This window comes from Orbicella faveolata, unplaced genomic scaffold (assembly GCF_042242905.1).
Source record: "Orbicella faveolata isolate gen_17 unplaced genomic scaffold, um_ofav_v1 contig_46, whole genome shotgun sequence".
NCBI lineage: Eukaryota > Metazoa > Cnidaria > Anthozoa > Scleractinia > Merulinidae > Orbicella > Orbicella faveolata.
Window position 1 is genome coordinate 11,106,858 of NW_028301576.1, and position 26,842 is coordinate 11,133,699.

At 38.7% G+C, this 26,842-nt stretch overlaps 3 protein-coding genes across 3 annotated transcripts; all 3 read left to right on the forward strand.

The window, feature by feature from the left end:
- The first annotated feature begins 3,703 nt into the window (after positions 1-3,703).
- LOC110052386 (bone morphogenetic protein 2-like) lies at positions 3,704-4,877 on the forward strand. Its single transcript, XM_020758508.2, has one exon. It carries the CDS (start codon positions 3,859-3,861, stop codon positions 4,384-4,386), a length of 528 nt encoding a protein of 175 aa, XP_020614167.2. The 5' UTR covers positions 3,704-3,858; the 3' UTR covers positions 4,387-4,877.
- A 2,935-nt stretch (positions 4,878-7,812) lies between these two features.
- LOC110052332 (bone morphogenetic protein 10-like) lies at positions 7,813-8,868 on the forward strand. The gene has a single exon (XM_020758449.2). It carries the CDS (start codon positions 8,014-8,016, stop codon positions 8,476-8,478), a length of 465 nt encoding a protein of 154 aa, XP_020614108.2. The 5' UTR covers positions 7,813-8,013; the 3' UTR covers positions 8,479-8,868.
- A 9,567-nt stretch (positions 8,869-18,435) lies between these two features.
- On the forward strand, positions 18,436-19,529 carry LOC149098359 (bone morphogenetic protein 5-like). Its single transcript, XM_089278187.1, has one exon. The coding sequence runs from the start codon at positions 18,566-18,568 to the stop codon at positions 19,085-19,087; it is 522 nt and encodes a 173-aa protein (XP_089134313.1). The 5' UTR covers positions 18,436-18,565; the 3' UTR covers positions 19,088-19,529.
- The last annotated feature ends 7,313 nt before the right edge of the window (positions 19,530-26,842 follow it).

Sequence of the window (26,842 nt, forward strand, 5' to 3'; positions counted from 1 at the left end):
ACCAGTATAAATAAATATGTTGAATAACTCAAGGTAAATTTCTTTTTTTTTCAAAGATTTATTAGCCCTCCTCAAGGGGGCTTTTCAGTACCAATACTACTGAATAAGTTACATTAAAATTAAAATATAATAAATCAAAGTACCAAGGAATTATAAAAATGATATGAAGTAAGGTAGAATTATATGACAATATTGTATTAGGAAGATAAAAATTCACGTAAGAGTTTACCTCGTAATCTTCGTTTAAAAATATTCAGAGATTCGCTTAGGTTGAGACTTCTTTCTAAACTATTCCATAATGGCACTGTTCGATAGTAGAAAGTCCTTTGTTCGGTGGAGGTCTTAAAAAGAGGAATGTTTAAAAGTTGCGAATTTCGAGTCTCGCGGCCACTTATCTCCGCTCGTTTTAAAAAGAGCGACGAAAGTTTAGATGCTATTGTACGGCGAAGAAAGCGTAGATGCTTTTGTACTTTATAATTTATGCCAACCCCTGTATCACCACTAAGTCGCCGAGAAATTTGAAAACCACTATAACACCAGAAGTATCTAAGTTGATCCGGAAAAAGAAAGGAAAAGTGTTTAAAAGAAAGCCAAGACATCAAACTCTGCCACTCTTTGAACGCATCCTGAACTTCGAATAATAAAACCGAAAAGAACGCAACCAAGTGCGCTGGGAGTACCTTAATGAATTAAGTATCAAAAGTGAGAAGCTGTTTTGGAATCGTGTGAGTTTACTCCAAAATAGCACCAATGATCTTGTGACAGTTTAAGTGTGTACGAATACTACGATTGATCATAAGGACATTGCAGATAGTTTAAGGTTACCGTAAACCTTCGCGGGTGTCCTTAGCGAAAAAAAATATTACCGCGCTGTCTTAAAGACAACCACTACAAATTATATATCAATGCAAAGGTTATAGAATGCTCTATTCGATAACAATTGTTTTGCCTCAATTTTTTTTAATCATAAGGCGAGCGCGACCTAAAAGCGCGAAACGACCGACGTTCCATTGAGCGAATTTATCGGGTATCAAACTCGACTGCATCAACAAAGCTACTGCATTATATCGTTCACGAGGCATGAATCATCAAAACTGTGTGGGGGATTTGCGTTTTTCAAAATTGATCTCCTGCAATGGCCTTCGTCGTAAAACGTGTCGCTGTATTTTTAGACATCAAACTTGACAGAAATTTTCCAAAACAACCAATAGGAATATCGACAAACCCTCACACGGTTTTGATGATTGATGCCTCGTGAATGATATAATGCAGTAGCTTTGTTGATGCGGTCGAGTTTGATACCCGATAAATTCGCTCAATGGAACGTCGGTCGTTTCGCGCTTTTAGGTCGCGCTCGCCTTATGATTAAAAAAAATTGAGGCAAAACAATTTTTATCGAATAGAGCATTCTATAGCCTTTGCATTGATATACAATTTGTAGTGGTTGTCTTTAAGACAGCGCGGTAATATTTTTTTTTCGCTAAGGACACCCGCGAAGGTTTACGGTAACCTTAAATCGCTCACATCAGAGGACTCGACAAGTCTCCCTGATTTCCCGCAAGTCGTCGAGACCGAAAAACTTACACAGGTTTCAGTTGCTCCCAATGAGATTGAAAAGCATCTACTCAAATTAAATGCCTATTAAAGCCACAGCCGAAATGATATTCTACTAAAAATCTTAAAATATTGCATTATCCCACTGGCGGTGCTCCTGTGTTTCTTGTTAACAAATTATTCAAAGACGGCGTAATCCCTAATGACTAAACGAAAAAGTATCTAGTGTGATTCCGCTTTAAAAGAGAAAATAAAAAGTGTGAGTAAAATCTACGAGAAGAATTTATGAAAGTCTCTTGTAAATTTTTGGACTGATCACCCCATATATATAAATAAGAGATTTGGTTTCATAAAAGAGCGTTCTTGTTTGTCCCAATTACTTGATAATTTTTATTCTTGTCCCAAAGAATGAAACTAGTCACGTAAAGCTGATGTTATTTTATTACACTTTACGAAAGCATTCGACTCAGCTCCTCGCCAACGTTTGTTAGTGAATTTGCAGGAATTTGCTACTGAAGGAATACCGGATTGGCGGAGTCGTCCTTAACTGGCTTGTTGACTTACTCATCAGTAAAAAGCAAAGAGTATTTCTTCGCGGCCATTTTCTTCTGGGTCGATAGTCACTCTGGTGTTCCCCAAGGCAGTGTGTAGACCCAATTTAAGTTTCTTGATTATATAAATGATATTACAACTATTGTTAAGTCCTGCACGCACTTGTTCGCGGATGATAACCAGATTTACAGGATTATTTACCACGAAGTGGATGAGAGAGACTCTCAGTGTGAGCGTGACACTCTTCAGCAAATTAGCGAAAACCTGGCAGCTTCGATTTCATCCTGTGAAATGGGAGGTTTTGCGTGTTACACACAAGAGAGATCATCTTAGTACGAGCCCTTAGGAAGCACGCTCCAGTCCGTTGCCAAAACAGTTTCTCTGGGGATGGCACTGATTTCTCGACTATCCAGGAATGCACAAAAGTAGAAAGTTGTGAATAAAGCCAATAGGATACTGGGATTCCTTAAGAGTAATCGGCGGTCGATAAAATTAAAAGAAAGATTTTTCTGTCTGTTCTGAAAAAACATGCTGCTCCCCTCAGAAAAACGGCCTTATGAGTTTTAATATCTAATGTATCCTTGCTAATAGTTCACGTGAAAAAAATAAAAATTTGTAGATTTCTTCTGTAACGATGTGCAAAATTTAAATGAATAGCCAGGCTACCATTCTGTCTTGACGCGAGTGCTTGACGCTTTCATCCGACAACCTTTCTCAAAACAGCTCTATTCAAAATCACAAGGAAACAAGTTTTACCCCCACCTTTTAAGATTTAGTTAACTGAGTATCTGTTCAAACATATAATTATCCGGGTATTAATCATCAATTCAATATGAAGCATGTTGAATCATTGTTTAAATGATTTTGATTAATAACGTTTCTCGGAAAAAATACAGCTACGTGCAGTATATCATTAATTTTCAATTTGGAGAAAAGCCAAAGGTGTAAGCTGGCAATTAACCAAAACGTAAAATATTTAGTAAGAGGCCAATACACCTTATTCCAAAATGGCCGCCATTTTAGTATTCTTTTGTTTACTTGCAAATTAGCCCTTGTTGCCTCGTTGCCATTCCCGAGTTGTCTTTTGCCTCTGTATCAAGACGAGTCTTCATGCGAAACCATTCAAATGAAAATGAAGTCCGCCTATAGCTTCATTTTCATGCAAATCAAACTTATTTTCATTAAAACAGAGGCACAAGGAAACTCGAAAATGGCCTATTCAAAGGGTCGGAAGTCCGGAGTGCCGTAATCATCTCTGCTAGGGGCCAGGAAGATCAGTTCAATCCTAATTCAGCGGCTCTTCGATATCCCCTGCAGAGGAACACAAAGAGAACATACGAGTCACAAAGCGAGGACATCTTTTTTTGCCTTCAGCGGCTACTGCTCAATACTCATGTCAAAAGTGCACAGAAGACAAATGTCACAAATAAAAATAAGAGTTGAAACCTTGTTTCGTCGAGTGCATAACTTTTGGCCTTCAACTTCCCCTGTAGCAGGAAATTTCAAGAATAGTATTTTTATCCCCTTAGCCAAATGCGATAGCGATATCATGTAACAGATACAGCATTAGTTTAGTTCTCAAAAGCTTTTAGAAAGTAACACGAACAAAAAGAGAGTGATAGATCCTACTGGTCAGGTCAACAAAGAGTGCGTGCCATATAAAGGAACCTTGTTTGTCTTTGAAGTAGTTTAGTTGTGATTTTCAAACGACGAAGAACCCATTCGTCACTACCGAAACCTGTCGTGAACATCATGACGATGCTGTACCTGTTTCTGTCGCTTTTCGCCTCCCAGCTCTTCTTGGTGACTTCATGCGCCATCAAAATCATGATAGAAGAAGTAAAGAACAGAGAAGAACCTCCGTCCTTGGAAGCGAAAAAGGCGATATCAGAGTCCTCTGATCCAAAGACACCAGAGGCACCATGGACATATGGCAAGAGTACTCTAGAGAACACTGAGCATGCAAATGATACCTGCCAAAGGGTTGGCTTGTTCGTAAACCTCAATGAACTCGGTTTGACTGAAAACATCGTCTCACCTCCCGGGTTCCAAGCGTATCAGTGCAAAGGCAAATGTTCCTCAACACAGCAGAAAAAGTTTCCCAATCGCTCGCCTCTCATGGCTTTGCTAGAGAAAAAGTCAGGGATTAAAATTGATGACGAGGCATGCTGTGTCCCAACCAAACTGGGGTCGATAAGTCTTCTTTACATGAACAAGAACAGCAAAGTCGTTTTGAAGAATATTGATGGTATGGTAGTCGAAGAATGTGGTTGTCAGTAAAAGTTCTGGCACTGACATTTGAGGCATAAGTAAAAAAGTAAAAATAAGCCTGATGATTTAAATAATAGACACCACTGTAATTAGAAAACTCGTGGAATCTTAAGGGAAAGAGAACACTTGTATAGTAGTGTTGTTTGTAACCTCGGTTCATTTTAAGTCGTTTTCGTCGCAAGTAACAATTTTTAAGAATTACCTTGCTGAAAAGGAACAAATAATTTGTAAGGGTTTAGTGGCATACTAGTTTCTGTTTTTAATTCAGACAGGGTAAAGAGCATTATAATGAAAGCTCAAGAACTGTACTTAGTCTAATTCGCGTGAATAATATTTGCATGAAACGATTTGTAAAATGTTATACAAAACCACTAGATATTCGACGTTTGAAATAGCTTGGCTGAAATGAATGAAGACTCAGTCCATTGCTGCTGTAGTATCACAACATTTCACATGTAAGTAAGGTTTTTAAATTTAATTAAAAGAGGGGTTCACGGCGAGAGGTTTTTTGCGGTGAAAAGTGTTAAGTAAGAAACATATAACGGGGAGCTAAAAATTACTAATGGATTTAGTGCTGAGTGTTAAGCAATTGATTTATGGCAACAAACAGAAGCCAAGAAAGCAATTTTCTTTGTAAAAAATTCTCACAAACAAAGCCTTCGTTTATAAAGGGTAGCTGCGTGGTTTCTATTGGATTGGAAAACATGGCCATTACATTCAAAAAGAAAGATGATTCCCATGTCATGTAATTCCGAAGTTCATTGTCATGCCATTCCAAAACTTAATTTGCTCCAAGGAAGCTATTTTTGAGTGTACCTTCTAGATATCGGAAAAATTGCATTAGCATTTTTGAAATTAGGAACTTGTAACGATTTGCCTATACTCTGGACTCTGTTTTGGAGATGTGAAAAGTTTGTGACATTTATCGCCCCGTATAACTTGGATTCGGCCTGTTCTTAGCAACCCCCCTGCTTTTTTAGCTATTATTGGTGGTCTTTGTATATTTTAAAACTAACCGTGAGAGATAACCTACGAGGTGAGGGCAGCAGTAAGCTTGCAGAATTTTTCGCCCAATAGGGACATGTTTTTTTTTCTCACACACACACTGTTTGCAGCTCTTCGTCAAGATTTTAGAGAGCCATTTTTCGTAAAAACGAGTTCTTTATGCCATAAAAGTATAAAATAGATCCCTCATTGGCCATAATTTGCTGAGGCTAGATAACTGGATTTTGGACTTTATGCGTGTTTCTGGATCTCGACTTCCTCTCGTCCATAAACACCTAAAACTGTACTTGGGCAATATCTCATCCTCTGTCAGTAGGCCATTTGTGGTTAGATAAACAGCGCAAACAAGAAGAGCGATAATGATTCGTTGGCTGGGTCCTGTTAACGTACAGACTTATTTTGCGGACCTTTCCTTCAAAACTTCAAGCGAAATTTAAATTATCTAATTATAAAGTGAATGGGAAATTCCCAGGTTGGTGTTGATTGAAGAAGTTGTCTATGTAGTCTCTGGGAAAAAAGACGCTTTTGCCTCGCTTAGGTAAAAAGATGAAAAAGAGAGAGATTCGTGACGTTACGGTATTTGCTGGTTTCCACGTAACGTTAAACCACTGTTTATACAAGCTATTCTTTCCTACATTATGTGAAAGACATTGGTAATATAAACCTTAGTGGACATTCAGAACTACATGATGGCGCAGCCTTTACTTTAAAAGACTTCAAGAAATTGTGACGACCAGGTCAGCGGTCAACGAGTAGCTAATGCGATTGTGCTTTAAAATACCAAATGGAAATTGTGGGTAAAATCTACGAGAAGAGTTTGTGAAACTCTATTATAAATTTTTGGACTGATCACCTCATATTACTAAATGAGAAATTTGGTTTCATAAAAGAACGTTCATGTTTGTCCCAATTACTTGATAATTTTCATTTTTGGGCCAGAGCAGGAAACTGCTCACGTATAGCTGACGTCATTTTATTACACTTTACGAAAGCATTCGACTCAGCTCCTCGCCAACGTTTGTTAGTGAAACTGCAACTAAAGGAGTACGGGATTCGCGGAGTTTTCCTTAACTGGCGTGTTGACTTTCTCATCAGTAGAAAACAAAGGGTGTTTCTTCGCGGACATTTTCTTCTAGGACGATAGTCACCTTTGGTGTTCCCCAAGGCAGTGTACTAGACCCAGTTTAAGTTCCTTGATTATATAAATGATATTACAACTGGTGTTGATGTTTGTACGCACTTGTTCGCGGATGATAGCCAGACTTACAGGTTTATTTACCACGAAGTGGATGAGAGAGACTTTTAACGTGACCTTGACACTCTTCAGCAAATGAGGGAAAACTGGCAGCTTCGATTTCATGCTGACAAATGCGAGGTTTTGCGTATTACACACAAGAGAGATCATCGAAGTTATCTCAGTACGAGCCCTGGGGTAGCACGCCCCAGTCCGTTGCCAAAACAGTTGCTCTGGGGCTGTCACTGATTTCTCGACTATCCAGGAATGCACAAACGTAGAAATTCGTGAATAAAGGATATAGGATACTGGGATTCCTTAAAAGTAATCGGCGGTCGATAAAATTAAAAAGAAAGATTCAGTTTTTCTGTTCTGGAAAAACATGCTGCTCCCCTCAGAAAAACGGTCTTATGAGTTTTAATATCTAATAAATTCTTGCTATTATTTCACGCGCGAAAATAAAAATTTGTAGATTTCTTCGGCACCGATATTCAAAATTCCAATGAATAGTCAGACTACCATTCGGTCTTGACGCGTAGGCTTGACGCTTTCATTCGGCAACCTTTCTCGAAACAGCTGCTTTGAAAATTACAACGAAACAGGAGTATTGCTCCTGCTTTTCAAGATTTAGATAGCTAAGTATCTGTTCATACATATAATTATCGGAGTGTTAACCATCAATTCAATATCAAGGACGTAAAATCCTCCTTTAAATGATTTTGATTAATAACGTTTCTCGGGAAAAATACAGCTATACAGCTACGTGCAGTATATCATTAGTTTTTGATTTGGAGAAAAGGTGTAAGCTGCTAATAAACCGAAACGTGAAAATATTTATTAACAGACCAATTCAAAGGGTCGGAAGTCCGGAGCTCCGTAATCATCTCTGCTAGGGGCCAGGAAGATCAATCCAAACTCAGCGGTTCATCGATATCCTCTGCACAAGAGGAAGATACGAGTCGCAAAGCTCAAGATGTCTTTTTCCTTCAGCGGTTAATGCTCAATACTCATGTCAAGACTGCACAGAAGACAAATGTCACAAATAAAAATAAAAGTTGAGAGCCTGTTTCGTCGAGTGCATAAAATTTCAGTGCATCACTTATTTTTGGTCTTCAATTTCCAATGAAGGAAGGAAATCTCAAGAATAATTTTGTATATCCCCTTAGCCAAATACCATTGCGATATCATGTAACAGATGAAGTATTAGTTTAGTACTCAAAAGCTTTTAGAAAGTAACACGAACACTGAAAAAGAGAGATAGACAGATCCTATTCAGTGGTTACGGCCAACAAAGAGTCCTTGCCATATAAAGGAACCTTGGTTGTCTTTGAAGTAGTTCAGTTGTGATTTTCGAACGAAGGACCCAGTCGTCACTACCGAAACTTGTCGTGAACATCATGACGATGCTGTATCTGTTTCTGTCGCTCTTCGCCTCCCAGCTCCTCCTGGTGACTTCATGTGCCATCGAAAAAGAACAAGTAAAGATCAGAGGAGAACCTCCGTCCTTGGAAGCGAAAAAGACGATATCAGAGTCTCCTGATCCAAAGACATTAGAGGCACCGTGGGCATACAGTTCTGCAGCCGAGAAGACTGAACATGAAAATGATACGTGCCAAAAGGTTCGCTTGTACGTATACTTCAAAATACTTGGCCTGTCTGAGGACATCATCGCACCTCCGGGCTTCAATATCAATCAGTGCAAAGGCAAATGTTCCTCAACACAGCGAAGAAAGTTTCCCAATCGCTCGGCTCTCATGGCCTTGCTAGAGAAAAAGACAGGCCTTGAAATTGATGACGAGGCATGCTGTGTCCCAACCAAACTGGAGCCGATAACAGTTCTCCTTTTTGATAAAAATAACTAGGTCGTCCAAAAGAAGTTTGATGACATGGTCGTTAAAGAATGCGGATGCAAGTAGAAGACTCCGCATTTGATCCATTTGTGGCAGAAGTAAAATCCTAAGATGGACACATTAGTTTAAATGATAGACACTATTGTAATGTGAATTCTCGTGCGAACTTCAGGAAAAGAACTCACCCTAACAGTTTTTTTGTAATTTTGAAGTTAATCTTAAAGAAATAGCTTGCAGTGTTCAGAGTTAAAAGTATTTTAACGAAAATTTAAACGGTTTTCCAAGTCTTTTTCTTGGATAAGGGTCGAAGCGAACGCAAAGCGTTGCCATTATTGCTGTAGTATCAGAATATTTCACATTGTAGTAAAGCTTTTTAATACAATAAAAGAGGGGTTTACCACGGTTTATTTTTCATGATAAAATTTAACACAAGAAACGCGTTTCAGGTGGTTAGAAATACAATAAAAAGAAATTTTCGATAGGGCGAGGGGACCTCCAAAAATCCACCAGGCTTATGGAGGAAGCCACCTCAATCGTTGAGTTATGATGGCTGGGCTGTGGACTCATTAATTTTTTTCTCGTGTTTCTGGATCTGGACTGCTTCTCGGTCCATATGCACGCAAAAGAGTGCTACTTCATTTTAACTGATGCTTTGTTGATTCAGGTGATCTGCTCACAGCCAAGAAGAGCAACGAAGGTATATTAATTTCAGTCAATCGCGACTCCGGTTAATGAGTACAGTATTATTCTGAAAACAATTTTCTTCAAAAAACATCAACACATCTGCAAAGAAGTAGAAAAAATTCTTAAACTTGCGCTCACTAAAAAGTCTTCATTTCTACGTTTTTACGTCAACTTAACTGCTCATCAGCCGAAGACTAAAACATCGGTATGATAAAACTCTCATGGACATTCAGCTAAATGTTAATGCAGTTCTTAGTTCGGGAGACATTGTGATGGCAAAGAGGTCAAAGTGTGTCTTAAGTGCCATTACGCCTTTTTTAAATCTCGTCATCTTGGGTATCTGATGAATTAAAATAATTAAAAAAAAAAGTTGATTTCGATAAATATCTGTCTTCTTGAAAATATCTGGGAGATAACAAATGCAAAGGGAAGATTTTTTTCTCGACATTTGCCTCCCAGACAGATCCACATCTGGCGATTGACATGACTTAGTTTCTTTTAAAGTCATATTGTCCTTGGCTTTCTGACCAACGCCAACGGATAGAACTGCTGGTAAAGTAATCGATTTGGTTTGGCAGGTGCAGATATACCGCGCAGATACAGAATGGTAATTGAACTGAGTGGAGTGCAATTTGGTCTGTAATCATACGCGTGATTTCAAAATCGAACGAGCGCGCAGCGCAAGTTCGATTTGAAATCACAAGTATGATTTCAGACCAAAATTGCACGACACGAAGTTCAATTGCCACTTTATTAGATCCATTTTGAAATCGCACAATTTTATCGCCTTAAATTTTAGATTTTTGGTGTATTGTTCCAGTAGCCGGTTTGTTAAAAAAAGCGGAACCGGAAACGCCTTTACGTCTCATTTAGTATGCAAAACGATGTCATGTGACGAAAACTCATTCGAACATGACAAAGAAGCAAGCAGTTCTGAAGTCAGAACGAAAATAGTCTACTTGAGGTGTAAAAGTTCAATTCTCGTCTTCTGAATCAATTATGGAAGGCCTTCCTTTCTTCTGTTGTTGAGGCTGAGACTTTTCATTTTCCTTGGAGAAGGAATTTAGTGGTGTATATCCTGTGTAATTCTGCGATCGATTTCTTTTGAGTTGTGAAACTCCCTCGAGTGCACGATGCCCAGTGGATAGTACGTTTTTTTTCTTTTAAATACCGTTCAATGGCATGATTTTAAGGGAGTCCAGCTCGTTATCATCTCCGTTTCTTTTTGTGACCTCGGCGTAGGACTCAATACTCAGGACCTTGTCAAGTTCTTGCGGTGCCATTTGTTTTTAAGATATTTCCAAGATGGCGGGACTGGCACCGGCTTCGTAAGACGTTCGTTCATTCACTATTTTGTGCAGTGTGGCGTATTTTGACTATGTTAATTCACAGCGACAGAGTCGAGCTGTTTTGTTGCTTCGTTTGAAACTACCGAAAACCTGGAAACATCTACCTTCTTGAGATGGCTCTGAATTTGTTGTTGTGTGGTTTTCGTTTGTTTATGTTTTACTGGACTCGTTGTCATACGGATCTTGAGCAGATGTTGAAGAAAAATCACCAAAATATTCGTCAAAATGGACACTGAAAGTTGGAAACTTCCATTAAAGTAGGTCTTCAGCCTGAAGGAGCTCATAATCGTCATTCAGAAACTGTAATTAATTAAATTCGTCAATTTTTTTAGAAAAAACTACAATAACAACAAAGTTTTGGCAATAGTAGTTGTAAAATTCTCCACACAATGGCTTTTTGCCTTTCATTTTCCTGAAATTTTATTGATTACTTTAAACTGATCTTGGAATTAGATTTGTTGTTTTGTTTTACTGTCCCATTCTCATTGGCTGAGAAAAAGATGCGATTTAGAGCAAAAAATAGTGCGATTTGTGAATAAATCGCACCATTGAGAGCCAATCAGATTGCAAGGATCACCAGTGATTTCAAAATGGATTTAATAAAAGGACTAATCGGGTAAAAGAGAATGTAATTAAGGTAACCTGAGTTACTTATTTTGTACCGAAATTGTTCTGAAGGTCATTGAGCTTCAACAACTTTGTAAGCATTTGTAACATGGGGCTGTTGCTATCTGCACTAAAGAGTAAAGATAGTCCTGCGAGTGTGAAGGCAAGCACAGATGAAAAAATGAGAAACGCCTTCACAGGAGTCCTTGTTTAAAAGACTTTACAGCCGGTTAAATCAGTGAGATCCTGCAGCTGTTTATGGAGGTAAAAATGTAAAACATTGAAAACAAAAACAGTACAAACGCAGTGTTCTAAGAGCTTATTGTAATTGTTTTTGTTAATTCCCTTATTCTAAATTTCGGTCAATGGATAAAAGAGAAGAATGGAGTATTTTTTTACATTCTGAGTGATTTTATTCTAGGTCTACTCTGGGGACCTTAAGTCGCCATAACTTAAGGCGACTTTGGGCGATTCAGTTAAGGCGACTTTAGGCGACTTAAGCAAAATTGGCAGAAAAAACATTGCGACTTTAGGCGATTTAAGGCGATTTTAGGTGACTTAAGGCGATTTTAGGCGACTTGAGGAGACTTTATTTCACTCGAGTGATATAAATTTAAACTTAGCAACAGGCTCTCCATATATCTCTCGCAATAAACCAACTACTGAGTAGTCTTATTGGTAAGTAATTGGTTTGGTTTTGGTTTTACGACACTCAATTGAAAACCGCTTTATTGTACCAATACTGATACATAATTAAGTCACCACAGTCGCAAATATCCGGGGCCAGGTAGTTTAAAGCCTGATTAAACTAGCCCAGGATAAGAGAGAATTTTGATAACTTTCATTTTTGTAACTTCTCGGTCCAGTTTTCTGTTTATGTTGTTTGTCTTTCAGTTTTAGGTTTGATTCATCTTAAAACGTACTACACAACCATGAGCAGTGAAAGATATATCTCTACACACACAAAAAAATATGTTACCTGGGTTAGCGCTAACCGGCTTTCGAACAAACCGGGCCAGATTTCGAACCATTAAAAAAATACTATTAAAGAAAGAATTCCCACAACACTGAACAGTTACTACTATAAGAATAATAATAACAATAAACACCAGCAAGATAGCGTGAATATTAGTGAAGATATCACAACAAACAAATCAAACAAAACAAATAAAAATATATTCACAGAGACAAAAATTTTAAATTTAAGATATCTTAATTTAATTTGAAATGTTTGTATATTTCCATAAATTATTCAAACAACAAGGAAATTAAAATTAATTTGGCTTTCTTACATGCATTTATTTTACAATGCTTTCCAAATTATAAAAATGGTTATCTTGGTAGACTTATCTGCCATATGTTTGGCATCTCCTCTGTCAATTTTGGCATGGGAGTTCAGCAAATGGCATGGCTTTCCAAAGTTGCTCAGTCCTTTTCAGGGACCCCATCGATTTGTTGCTCTCCTGCCTCAGTCAGACAAAATATTCCAATACCATAATGAGTACCGCGTGCTAAGTTCCTTCGTAAGGAAACTTCCTGTCACATTTCACCAACTACTTGTCAGGGTCCATGCGAGCAGAAAACTTTGATGACCCTGGCAGTTTATACAGTGAATCGAATCTTTTTAGAAGGTTTTTACCACGGTTGATCAGACCCGCAGGAAATACACCTTCCAAGCTTTAACTATTTTCCACCTGACACATTACAAATGCTCAGAACGACATTTTCACAACGAAATACTAGAAATTGATATATTATATCGATTCCAGCCACATTGGTCTTCGCCATTTTGATTCTCCCAGTAACCCTTGCGCCGCCAACTGGTTTCCATGCTTCAAAGAGACGAAACATCGGCCTGTGCCACGAAAATTAGAGTTCTTCTGCTAAGTGTTCCCGAATGTAGATCTATTTCAAATCACCTGATAATAAATTACTGTATTCAAATTTCGGAGAGTATTAGTTTGGCGATTTGTCTTCTTTCTTGTTTTTTGTAAACGTCTGTCGGAGTAATTATACTCGCGTGAGTGCGAGTAGCTCGCGTGAGCTTGCGTACACTTTAGTCACGGGGCCAAACTAACTCACGTGTTCCAAACATTCGCCTGGCGCCCATGTCCACTGAGAGTTGATCACAAAGAATTTTCTGTACCTTAGCTTTCGATAGCAGCGCAGTCCACGTTAAGTGTTTAAGATGATGTGAATATCTGGCTTCATCAAATGCGCGAAAAGAATAGGTAAACATTATGCTGCAAGTTGGTTCTTCCAATTACGAAATTCAAACGGTTACAGCTGGTCGAATGTGGAAGTAAATTGCAAATAATGATTTTTGCTGGAGAAATGGCCCACTTTTGTCACTCTTTTACACTGGGTAAGTAAAGTATTTAAAGTGTACACTCAGTTCGGTTCAATTGACTTTGGATGACCATATTTTTACTGCTCAGTGTAAAAGTGACTAGGAAGACTTGAGCCTTAATTCAGAAATATCTTTCTGTTTTTTTCTTTTCATCTTGATTATCTGGAACACCTCTCACTGTTGTTGTTTATTATATACTGTAGGTCTTTGGAAGATTTGATTCAGTAATATTTTACAAAAATTAATAAGCTTAAATGAAATTATTGCAGTATAGTCATTTCTTATATCTTTCCAAATTTGATATATTTACTGATGATAACACTGAATGTCATCTTTTTTATTAACTTTTTTTACAATGAGGTACAAGAAAAAAAATTAAAACTTAATAGCAATAAAAAGTCATCTGTGACAAAGTATACATCAGATTGTCATTCCTATTTAAGTATTGTCTACATGTAGAAATTATTCCTGCTAACATGGAGGCTAGACAGGTGCAAGGCTATTATAATTTTAGGTTTTTTTGTGTAAGGGAGCCATGGATTTGAGGCATAATACAGTAATTGTCGGGTCTTCAGCTTCTTAAAGGACCCTGGTCAGCTTCTGTTATTTCCGATGCCATCAAAATTATTCATATTGCATGGTGAGGCGAAGTCTTGTTGCTTTACTGTAAGTTGTGTTCCTGAAAGTATGTCTCCTTATCTTTAGTGATTTTCTTTGCTTTGACATGCTCCGAATAAAACATAAAAGCCAAACTCTTGTATGTAAACAAAAGCGAAGGTGTGGCTGACTAGGGCCCTTTCAGGACGGTGCCTACTAAATACAAAGGTTTTTGCGCCAGGTTAGGACCATGCGGAAAAAGTAGATCTTTGCAAGGGTTATTGGAATCTACAAAGAAAAATGGGAGTAGCCACGCATTTTTTCGAGATAATTAGCCTTGAATCTCAGCAAAAATGCTGACATCAGCATTTTTCTAAAAAATGAAGGAAAGGATATTTCTTCACAGATTTCCTTAGAATTCTCCTTTACAAACAGAAAAGCAAACACATTTATAAAGATCTTAAAACTTCATGGTAAATAGTAACATAAAACCATTTTTGGTATGTTTTTAATAACGAAATCGTTGCAAAAGTGCTTTTGGCGTCTCTGACAGCCTTCCTCTGGATCAGCTTAAATACAGTCTAAATACCTTTTGCTCACAACCAGAAACTAATCACGCATTGAATAGGCTGGTCACTTCCATTTCATACCATAAATTGTGGGGGTAACCACGCGTTTTTTAGTTATTGATCTTTTTTGAAAACTTTTACGGTGCCCGTGACATTTTTTCCTGTCACCTCCCCAGTAAGTAAAACATCTGCGTATCTCGCACTTGTTTTGCGCGGGCACTACGCCAACTGCTGGTACATGTTTATAGTTGGATTTCAGTAAATTTTCGACAGAAAACAACTAGTTTTTCAGCTGGAAGACGTTGACAGTTAGTGGTTAGCGATATGCTGCTATTCTGGTGTTCCTGGTTTAAGTAAAGGTTCATAAACTTAATTTGGTCACAGTAGGAGAACTTCGCTTTTATTTTAGTCGTGTACTTGTAGCGTAGTTGATTGCGTCAATGTCAACCCAGCGCACGCATGGCGCTTAAGCTCATTCCCCGGCCAGTATTGCGTTGCGCATCCTTACTGCGCATAATTTATGGCGTCATTAGCGCGCGTTTGTGCACGCCCACATTGAAAACATGGCGGATTTGCCTTGATATTGAGTTCTGTTCGTTGAAAAATGGCTATAGACTCACTAACGAGCTCGGGCATCCCAAATGTTTTTCCAGTCATCTAATCAACTAATCATAAGGTTTGCGCGAGAAAAGACTGATCTGATTTCTATTGTTGAAAATTAAATAAATAAGGAAAATAGCAGCTGCACTGTAGTCTTTTCTATTTTGCAGTTTGATAGCCGTGGCAAGCAATTTGGTTCCAATATTTTAACAAGGATTCAGCTGTCTGTCAAAATCAAACTTAAAAAGTTTATTTGTGTCCGACACAAGTATTGACTGTAGTTTGAGGCATGTTTCCATGAGTCTGGGCTCACAAAGAGTTTGCAATAACTTGGAATGCGTTCTTGTAATAAGCATTAAATAATACTAAAATGGGACATTTTTAATGCCTCACTGCTCCTTAACGAGCATGGGCACCCCCCTTTTTATTTTATAATTAAAGTTTTCATATGATAAATATTCGGTGGACAAAGTTTGAACAAAAATCTATTGGCAGTTTTGTTTCAGGGGACTTACCTTAAACCGTGCCTTGCGTGATGCGCAGAACGTGTGCACACGAACAAAAGTAGGCACCGTCCTTAAGTGGAATCTTAGATGGCTCCAATGCATTGGGAACGAGTGTTTAAAAAAAATTAAAAACACACCTATTGAGGTTACCTCTGCTGCACCCTGCCCCCCCTGTTCCGTAACCAGTACCCATTTGTACATCTGGGTGAGAAGCGGCACTATGAGAGTACGAACACAATGCAATGATCCCCAATAGGGGTCCATTACACCAACCATTGGGCCATCGTGCCTCCTCCTCCATAGGGTCTGAGTGGAGTTTACCCTAACATGACGGTTATAAGTCTCATAACCTTCTAAAGGGGCACTTTGAGTGTGTTGAAACCTTTTTAACATTGCTTAGCCGATAGCAACTTAAGGCGACTGTAGGCGACTTAGGGCGACTTAAGGCGACTTAAGGTCATTCCCGAGTATTGCATTGCGCATCCCTACTGCGCATAATTTCACGCGTGACCAGCGCGCGCGCAGTAAAAAATGGCGGCTTTTTCTTTACGGCTGGACCTCGCCATGGAGGTAAATCGTCATTTTCTCGCAAACGGGTATGGTGACCTATCATTTTTTTCTGTTGTTTTGAATTGAGTAATAAATTTCTCTGTGTAAAGTAAATATGGACCAGTTCTCAGTGTAGAACAAAAGACAATCGTCGGAAACGTGAATTTAACAAGTAATCGTGACTACAATCATGGTGCTATTATAAGGATTTATTGGGTATAAACAAGGTGCTGTTGCTCCTAAACGAACATGGGGACCCCTCATTTTTATCTCAAAATTTAATTTCCTATACTATAACCAATCAATAGGGAAAGTTTGACAAAAATCTCAGTGCAGGTTCTATTTCAGTGGAATGACCTTAAGGCGGCTTTAGGCGACTTTAGGCGACTTAAGGTCCCAGAGTAGGCCTTCATCATGAACGTTGCCTCACTTGGCCCGATCTTGACAAAACGACCATTGATCACATTGAAGTAAGAGCTCGTGAAAGTATCGATTCTTATTAAAATTTTGAACTGTTGCTAAAAGCGATGGGTTGGAAGAAATAAGAACGAATCGTGTTCGAGGATTGACCAGGTGTTCTTTCGTAAAAGAAATTGCGCAGCATTACATATGTCCTCAAAATGACAAACTAGCATTGCAAGTTATGGAGTGAAAAAAAAGAGAAGTATATAAAAATTGTACAGAAGTAGGAAAGTTTTCGAATAGATTCACAACGATCGGTTCACTGAGTTCGCAAAACAACAGGATGAAGCCAGGATATTTTAAGTCAAACACTTAGAATATCTACGTTTTAGTGCGTGCACGATGTCCTATTGTAAGTAGTAACTAAATAGTAAATCAGCATACCATAGCGAATAACAGTAAGTAGGAATGCTATAATCCTTCCTTTCTGACTTAGCCCTTTTGATGTCAGATGACGTACAAGGCCCCCTAAGTTAGTTTGGGCCCCACACGCGTTGTTTTCGATCGAGTTCAGTTTGCATTCTTAAAAATGTCCTGGCGGTGACCAATGACCAATGGGATTTTCTCCTCGACATTGGTTCCTCCCGGACAGATACAGGGTAAAATAGACAGGATAAAATGGAGCGATGAAGTCGTAAAAGAGAGCTTACTACAGTTTTTATGGATTATAACAGCCCAACTTCTAACTCTTTTGAAAATGGTTTATTTAAGTCTTTTACCATTCTATTTGAAACTTGAACAATTAAACGTCAGCAAATGGCAAAATTTAAGACCGAGTACGTAAGGAGAGACTGGGCACTAGTAAGTTAAATCAAGGTTTTCTCAAAATCTACCTGGTAAATTGGCTCTGATTTAACATTCGTGCAAAGTAAAATAAAAATCTGTCAGACAGATTTTGAGCTATTTTTGATTTCACATTTTCTTAGTTTGCGAAAAATCTGTCTTATTCTTTCTCAACTAATGTAACCTGTTCTGTAGCGCTTCCGTTCAGCAAGTTGGAAAACATTGTCGAACTGTTTGATTGCTTTCGTGCCCACCTCTACAATTTTACCCTGATAAAAACGACTTACTTGCTGGAAGCCGTCAACTCATGTAATTCGTCATATATAGCTTCCTCTCTTGTATTATGAAGACGCTATTACTGTCTTTGATTGTTTTCCTTCTTGAACTTTGATAGGTCGAATGTTCTCCCGGTATGTTCCTAATGCAATCATCTCTGTTAGGGATTCCAGAGGATTTATTCACTTGTCAGAAGAGGAAATAGTCAGGAATGAATCGCCAAGGGGGCATAGAATGCTAATTAAGTGGCTTTGTAAACTTGCTGTTTTACCAACTTTTTGTTTAATGTTACTTGCATAAACACACGGTGTATGATGTTTTTCTCCGTCAGCGGCTATACTATATTAAAGCGAGAAGAGACTGGACAAAAGACAAATTTCACAAATAAATTAGCTCGGAGCTTGGTTCGCCACGTTCAATGTATTTCAACTCATGACATATTTTGACCTTCAATTTCCACTGAAGGCAGGAAAAGTTTAAGACTGAATATGGTTTATCTGTCTTAGACCCACTTAACTAAATACGATTAAGATATTATGTAACAGATACAGTATTAGTTTAGTGCTCGAAACAGTTTTACAAAGTGAGAGAGGTGACACGAGCAAATATATATATATATATATATAGAGAGAGAGGGAGATCCTATTGGTTAAGGACAAGAATAAGTCTGCTATATAACGAAAGCACCGATTTTCTTAAAGCAATTTCGTTGCAATATTCGAAAGATCAACTTAGCCGTCGCCATCAGAGACACTTGTCGCGAAAATCATGACAATGCTGTATCTGCTTCTGTCGCTTTTTGCCTCCCAACTCTTACTGGTGACGCCATGTGCGATTAAGAAAGAAGAAGTAGAGAACAGAGAAGAAAATGCGTTCTTGGGAGTGAACAAGACCATATCAGAGTCCCCTGATCCAAAGACAGCAGATGCACCATGGACAAACGTCGACCTTACTGCAGGAAAGGGCCAGCAAGACGTTGATACCTGCCGAAAAGTTAGCGTGTACGTCAGCTTCCACAGGGTTGGTCTTTCTGATGAGATCATCGCACCAGAGGGCTTCAGCGCCTTTCAGTGCAAAGGCAAATGTTCGTCAACACAGCGGAAAAAGTTTCCCAATCGCTCGCCTCTCATGGCTTTGCTAGAGAAAAAGACAGGCCTTAAAATTAATGACGAGGCATGCTGTGTCCCAACCAAACTGGGGCCGATATCAGTTCTCCTTTTTGATAAGAATAACAATATCGTCCTAAAGAAGTTTGATGATATGGTCGTTAAAGAATGTGGATGTGAGTAGAAGTCCCCGCCTTTGATCTATTTGTGGCAGAAGTAAAATCCTAGGATGGACACATTCTCGTGCACGTGCGAACTCAAGGAAAAGAACTCACTCTAAGAGTTTCTTGTAACTTTCAAGTTAATCTTTAAGAAATAGCTTGCAGTGTTCAGAGTTAATAGTATTTGAACGAAAATTTTCCAAGTCTATATTCTTGGATAACGGTCGAAGCGAACGCAAAGTCTTTCCATTATGGCTGTAGTATCAGGATATTTCACATTGTAATAAGGCTTTAAAATAAAAAAAAGGGTTTGCCACTTTTCAAGAGGCTAGAAATTTTCATTTATTGTTTAATAGCAATCAGTTTATGGAAGAAAATAGATTTTTAGCCGGCTAAGGAGATCGACGATCTCTTTTGGAAAAAATTCTCGGAAGAAAGCCTCAATAAATGCTAACGAAATCGAAATCTGGATTGTATATCTTCGCCAGAACGTATTAAGAAGAACGGACGATAGCAAGATGTCATGCCATTCTTAAGGATGTTCGCGCTCATTGTTTGTGCGCATCCTTACTGCCCAGCGAATTCACACGCCACTTCATACATGAGTGCGCGTTCTAAGTAATATTATCAAAGTGGCTGTGAGCCTCTGAACTTGGGAAATAAATTATGAAAGGGTGTCATGAGACATTGCTCATTAAGGAACTACTTATGATGTGACGGCAGTCTAGCTTAAGCCCATAAAGCCTTTTTCCATTCAGGGGTGTGTTCTGATATTTGCAAAATGAAAAAGTTCAATGTTACGAAACCGTTTGTTGCTTAGGCCTACCTACACGTTTTACATTACATGTATCTGTAGAAGTCTTCTTGTGCTGTAGTCAAAAACGGCAAGATCATTTTGTTTGGTCAAAACTGAGGTATAGACTAAGCGAAACACTTGAGCCTGCGGTACGTAAACAAAATAGGAATAACTTATGTACTAGTAGCTCACTGTGATAAGCGCTGGCTCGCCAAGCGAGAAATTGAGAGTTCGATTCCCAGTGGTGACTGTTGATTATTTTCCCTTTCTTCTTCATTGTTTTTTCTTTCTCTGTCAAAAAACCATTTACCGAAAGGTAGCGTTTGTCCTTCCGTTTCTTGTGTTAAAAGAATCGTGTGGAGCCTAAAATCATTCGTTTATATCGATTGCTTTCGAACTCACAATATCACGTAGGTTTGAGAAGGAAAATCACGAAGACTTTCCCTGAATCGAATCACTAATGAAGAACCAGAAGTATTTTCCTTTCAATGACAAAAATTGTTATACCTTCTAGCTCTCGAAAATAACTAACTTGACACGCTGGCTGCAAGCTACTGTAAACGGCCTTAGAAGAAGGGGAGGCGGGGGGGTGGGGGAAACTCCTATATGAAAAGGTCGGGGATGCTCGTCGTCTCGGGTAGAAATCAAGGATTCTGGTCTCACTTAGGCTGTTGATGACGAAACATCACCATTTTTTGCTGTCAAAGTATCCTTTAGGGTGCACTCGAGGAAATAATAATAAAAGAAACGCTCTCATTTAGCTTCTATTTTCAGGCTTGATTTCCGCTGATCTCTCGAGTACGCGAGTCGGGTCTACAAGTGCGCGCGGGATCCTTGCTTGAACAATGGCTAGTGATCGAAACTATTCCGTTTTAAGTGGTGTCTTTTAGGGATCTTATGAAGCTCAAGCAACGTCCACATTAGTCTCCCTTAGGAGTTAAATTCAAATTTTCCTACGAGCATCCCTTGCCTTTTCATATGGGAGTTCCCGCCCCCGCCCCCCCCCCCCCCCCGTTTCCAAATGTCTAACGGGAAGTGAAGGAGTGAAGGAGTGATGGAGTGAAATCGTTCCACCTCTACAACTTGGAAAATAATAAATATTTCCCAAATTAAAAATGAAGAATGATAGGGCAGATGGTCATTGCTATAGCTTTGCCTGGATTTAACGATCTCGGACGTTCGGTGACCCCTATTTTTCTTTCGATGCATCATTTTCTTTACCGATTTCCTACGTTGAGCGAAAAAAAAGAAGAAAATCTATCTACTACAAGTTTGAATTTTTAGCAAAATGCACCATTGAATTCGGCCCCTTTTAGCTCTTCGTTTATCTGTGCGAAGGTTTCAAATGCCTCTTAAAGGGCTAAGTTTTATGAAAAGGCTGGTAACATTTGCAATTATTTACGCAACAAACCCACTTCTACAAAATGTATATGACTAAGATCGTTTGCTTCCGCTGACTCACCTTCGATATTTTTAGCTATAAACCCATGTAGACCATGTTGAATTACATGGGCTAATTTTTCAAAATCAGGGTAGTTTTCCACACGCTTTATCTCTGAAACGAAGTCGGTGACCCCCAATTTTTTCCATATCTGACACAAGTAACTCATTATCTGACTACAGTAAAATTTAAAAAAAAATCTATTGACTGGAAAAGTTACGCGGACGTCCTTAAGTTCAGTGTCGTGTCATCTTAAGGTGGCGCCTTACAGTCGCATGCGCGCTGAGGACGGAAGCTTAAGTAATCTACAGGCGCACAAAGGAAACCGTCAGTGTTTTTCGAATTTTATGACGACACGAAAAGCAAAACTGTCAGTGGATTTTCTTGCGTTTCTTTTGGTAAAATTCGGTAAAATTTGGCAGACTGCTAATAAATATTTTACTTTAGTTGGAGCTCTTGTTTTCGTGACTCTTAACTTGAGCTAGGAACTAAGTCATTTTCACAACTTATACTGTTATATTTAAATAAGATTGATTGCGGTTTTGAATTGTGGAAATTCAACTTTTAATGTTTATGGTTTAGTAAGGTAGAAAATTTTCAAATGCCAAACAGAGTTAAAGTGAATTGAAATAAAAGGTTACAAGGATCGTTTTCACCTGGGACACTGGCGAAGACTGAATGTGATCTATTTTAATTGACGAACTTTTAAAAAATCAAAAATACAAAACGTCTTCTGGGATGTGTTAAGTGTGTCCGCGACGAGAAATCCTGAACGAAACTGGATATATATCAAGCTGGGAAGCTCTCCAGTTTGTTGTTATTAAACGGAAGCAAATCGGTTTTATCTTGAAAATTTGAAACAGTTTGAAGTGGGGAGACCTTTCGGACCGCAGAGGTCACTGCTCATAATGGTGCGTTTCTGAAAATTACAATAATAAGGCCACAAATTTGACAGTGTTCAAGATTACCTTTTAATGGTAAGCCAAGAGATTATCAGGGTAACTTACCTTGATAATCTGTTGGGCAGACTTAATGAAGGTTTTAAAATGATACTCCAAAATAAAATTAATTCTTTTTTAAATTTGGGGGTTTGCTAATACTATGAGGCTGCGATGATATTTGGTGTTAAAATTTTGATTTTGTCGCTATCTACAAATGACAAGCATATTGCTTTCAGTTTCAGTGTCAGTGTGCACGTGCGAAAGACGAACAATCTGGATTTAGATCGCGTCCATTTACAGCTGGAGTCTAAACACCGTAAGTCTGGCGCCACCCACGAGCTGAACTAAGTCAAAATATAGACTCAGTGAACCCCGCTATTAAGAATTCTTGGGGAAAAAATACAGTAGTTCGAAATAGCGGTAGTTCGAAATAGCCCATAGTAAATGACCAATAGGCAAATCCATGGCAAATGGGTTTTGAGTTCCAAATAACGGAGAATTCGAATTAGCCGCGGTCCAGTTGTAACTTGACTAAACTGTTGCAGAAACGGTTTACGGTAATGAGGACAAAATAGTGTCCATCAAAGACAGGCAACATCAAGGGCCTACTCTTCAATTCTCAATATTCGAGATGTCCAGAAAACAGTGACTACAAGATTCCATTCTGGAAGAACGCTGAAAGTCAAAACTCGAGAGTTTTATCTCACGTAGAGTGTAGCACATGCTCGATATATCGGTTTGGAGTATTTCCCGTGAGAAGTTTCAGATAATTTTGGCCAGTATCTATACATCTATCCAGAAATTAACCTTCGAAGCAGACATTCTTTATGCGCGTCACGCTGTACTGAAAAGGTCCGAGAAACCTTTGTCATGGGGACTTTGGCGTCGATTCAAGTCAAGATAAGACTCTAAAAGTTATCAATTGACCCAAAGCTAAGCTGCTTTCCAGCAGTGACAAAAGTGTTCTTTCCTTCCCAACCGAAAGACAAGAAACAAACAAACACACACAAAGAAAAGATTTATGGCTATTAAACGTTTAGAATAGGCAATGGGACGGCCGTTAGCTTTTATCAAAACACCCCTTCAATGTAACCTTTCCTTTCAATATTACCTTCACTGTCGTTTAAAGTATTATTTTATTTTACTTTGTTTCATTTTCACTCTGTTGAAGAAAGGATTTACGTTATTTATCCGAGTACAGTTGGCGTTGTTATGATTACAGAGTCGCGGTGCTGGCATAAGTCAACAGCATGTTGTGGTAATCGTCACGAGAAAATTGTAAAGCACTCAAAGAAGAAACTTTACAGCTGGTTTTAAGGTGGCTTACTACAGTTTTGATGGATTACAACAGCCCAATTTCTAACTTTTTTCAAAACTGTTCCAAGATATTTTTCCTTTCTCTATTTACTGTTTGCTGAAGTCTTTTACCATTCTATGTGAAACTTGAACAATTAAACGTCAACAAAGGGCCAAAATGAACGACCGAGTACTTAAGAAGGGACTGGGCATTAGTAGGTTAAATCACGTTTTTCTCAAAATCTCCTCGAATGACCCCACCTCAGAATTTCAGGAATAAGAAATTGGCTCTGATTTAACACTCATGCAAAGTAAAATAAAAATCTCTAAGACAGATTTTCCGCAAACTAAGAAAATGTGAGATCAAAAATAGCTCAAAATCTCTTTTACAGATTTTGTTTAAAATCTTGGCTCTAAACGCGATTCACCCCCACAAATAAAATATGAAAATTTCATCATGGGTTGTACGGTAGTTTTTCGAGCAATTCTCGATCAAAGACTAGCTTTTACAACGTTGGACGAGAATTGAATTGCGCATGCCCTTTATTTAAGCGCACGCTCTTGTGACGCCACGTATCACGTGCGAGAAAGCAAGAGTAAATTAGAACTCTTTTCCTGGTTGTTTATCGACCTTTTTTGTCATATTTTTTTGGCCCTAGGCTTAAACACATGTTTGGACGGAGTTTGAAACTATTGCTACGTATACTGAAGTGATTAAACGCTTTTCAAGTGCTGAAATGGTTTTCGTTTCTTCTTAGGGTTACGTGTGTCATTTTTGCACGCGCGATTAATACTGACTTCTGGCAGGCAATGGTAGCGCGCGCTACTGAGTCTCAGAAAAACTGCAGTAAGCCACCTTAAAGAAATGGAAATAAATTTAATCCATTATTTATTATTCAGCCTTAAGGTGATTCCTCACATTTGCATTGCGCATCCTTACTGCGCATAATTTATGGCGTCATTAGCGCGCGTTTGTGCACGTGCACATTGAAAACATGGCGGATTTGCCTTGATATTGAGTTCTGTCAGTTGAAAAATGGCTATAGCTCACTAACGAGCTCGGGCATCCCAAATTTTTTTCCAGTCATTTTAATCAACTAATCATTAGCTTTGCGTGAGAAAAGACTGATCTGATTTCTGATTGTTGAAAATTGAATAAATAAGGAAAATAGCAGCTGCACTGTAGTCTTTTCTATTTTGCAGTTTGATAGCCGTGTCAAACAATTTGGTTCCAATATTTTAACAAGGATTCAGCTGTCTGTCAAAATCAAACTTAAAAGTTTATTTGTGTCCGATACAAGTATTGACTGTAGTTTGAGGCATGTTTTCATGAGTCTGGGCTCACAAAGAGTTTGCAATAACTTGGAATGCGTTCTTGTAACAAGCATTAAATAATTCTAAAATGGGACATTTTTAATGCCTCACTGCTCCTTAACGAGCATGGGCACCCCCCTTTTTTATTTTATAATTCAAGTTCTCATATGATAAATATTCAGTGGACAAAGTTTGAACAAAAACCTCTTTCGGCAGTTTTATTTCAGGGGAATTACCTTAAAGTAATTCGCTGTTAGGGTGCGCGCAGTTCGCAGTTATCAAAATATTCGAAAAAAACAATGGTTTACACTTGAACCTCAAACAGAAACCCAAAACATCCACTTGTGTTTCCAAGCCTATCAAGGCGGATGGTACAGCAAGCACGGTACGAAAAAATGTGTGCCTCTGTCAGCAACTGTTGCTTAATACTACATGACCAGATTGTACTCCATTACAGACAATTATTATATAGCTTTGGCTTGTGGCCGATATAAAGCGCGCTCTGATTGGCTAAGAGCGAGATCTGAGCGGTCAATATGCAGCCGTAATGCCCACGGGCCGATTATGGATTAAATTAGGAAGAGCCCGGCTCTGAAAATTCAAGCGCAGAGATTTTTCCTTAGTGAAATTTATATAGAAGTCGTTTTTGACTTACCTGCCGGTAACCTTGGCGGGCATTAGTGAAAAACAATCAAAGTTTGCCGGGCTTAAGTAAAGCTAAAATCGCTAAGTGAAAAACACCATCGGCAGATCTGTCATGCATCCTGAGCAGAACACCACGAAGAAACTCATAAGTTATCATCTTAGAACAACTACCGAAATATTGAACTCCGTCACAGTTCTCATCAAATAGATTTCCTCGCTTAATTTAACACAAGCAAGTGTAAATCAGCTTCCAGGATCATCAGATGTAAACAATCGGGCGGTTTCTGTCGGTAGCAGTGTTTCTGATAACTGCAGGAAGTTTTAGACGTTCGTAAGGCTTGAAAAGTTCATCCATAAATCCCAGAATGAAGAAGGCGAATATATGTTGTTGAAAGCGAATGCGAAGATCGAGTTATTCTGAGCAGTGCATTCTGAAGCATTAGTATTTTCTTTCACCGAAAGACCGTTGGTTTGGACTAATTTGAAGCACTTTCTGTCTTTTCTATGTGCGTTGACGTTTCGCCAGAAAAGTCTGAAAAAGTCCCCCATCAAGTTGTGGCACCACGATACTAAAATACCTTTTTGAGGCTGTGACAATCATTTTTCCCGGAAAGAAATGTGTTTATGACGAATACGTAATACAGTGGTGAAGTTCACTGACTGTGTAGTTTTGCCCTGGATTTGAGACTGATGAATGAATCGGTAAACGCGTGCATCGCCGGATGTAAATTGACGACTTCCGCTTGAACAATTTTCATCTTTTCTTTAATTCATATTGACCTCCTCCGCTATCGCTCGGTCAATACGGCAAGGCCTCATTTTGAGATTTTTCCGTAACGACCTCACTCTCGGTTATTAAGTGGTAAATATCGCTTCTTTAAAAAAATAAAAACTCGGCCTACCATAAAAACAAAATAAAAAGCTCGGCCTACCATATTGACCGCGCTATGGCTCGGTCAATACGGCAAGGCCTCATTTTGAGATTTTTCCGTAACGACCTCACTCTCGGTTATTAAGTGGTTAATATCACTTCTTTAAAAAAATAGAAAATATGGGATTTAGTTGTGGGATCAATCATAGCAAAGCGGCACGTCACCTCGAAGCAGTGCACGTCATTTCAGGTAACGTCTAGAGTAGGATATGCGGCATTGGTTGGCAATTCAAAATAAAGATACTGAATGACGCGATTGTTCACGGTAGGTTTGGATAACAAAAACAAAGGGCAGGTAAATGCTATTGGCTTAGGCGAACAAAAGGTAGATTGGCCGTTTTTATACTAAAGACGCACTATCTGTCTGGACGAACTTGGGCAAACATTTGTAGTTCATCTGATTATGCGTCTTTA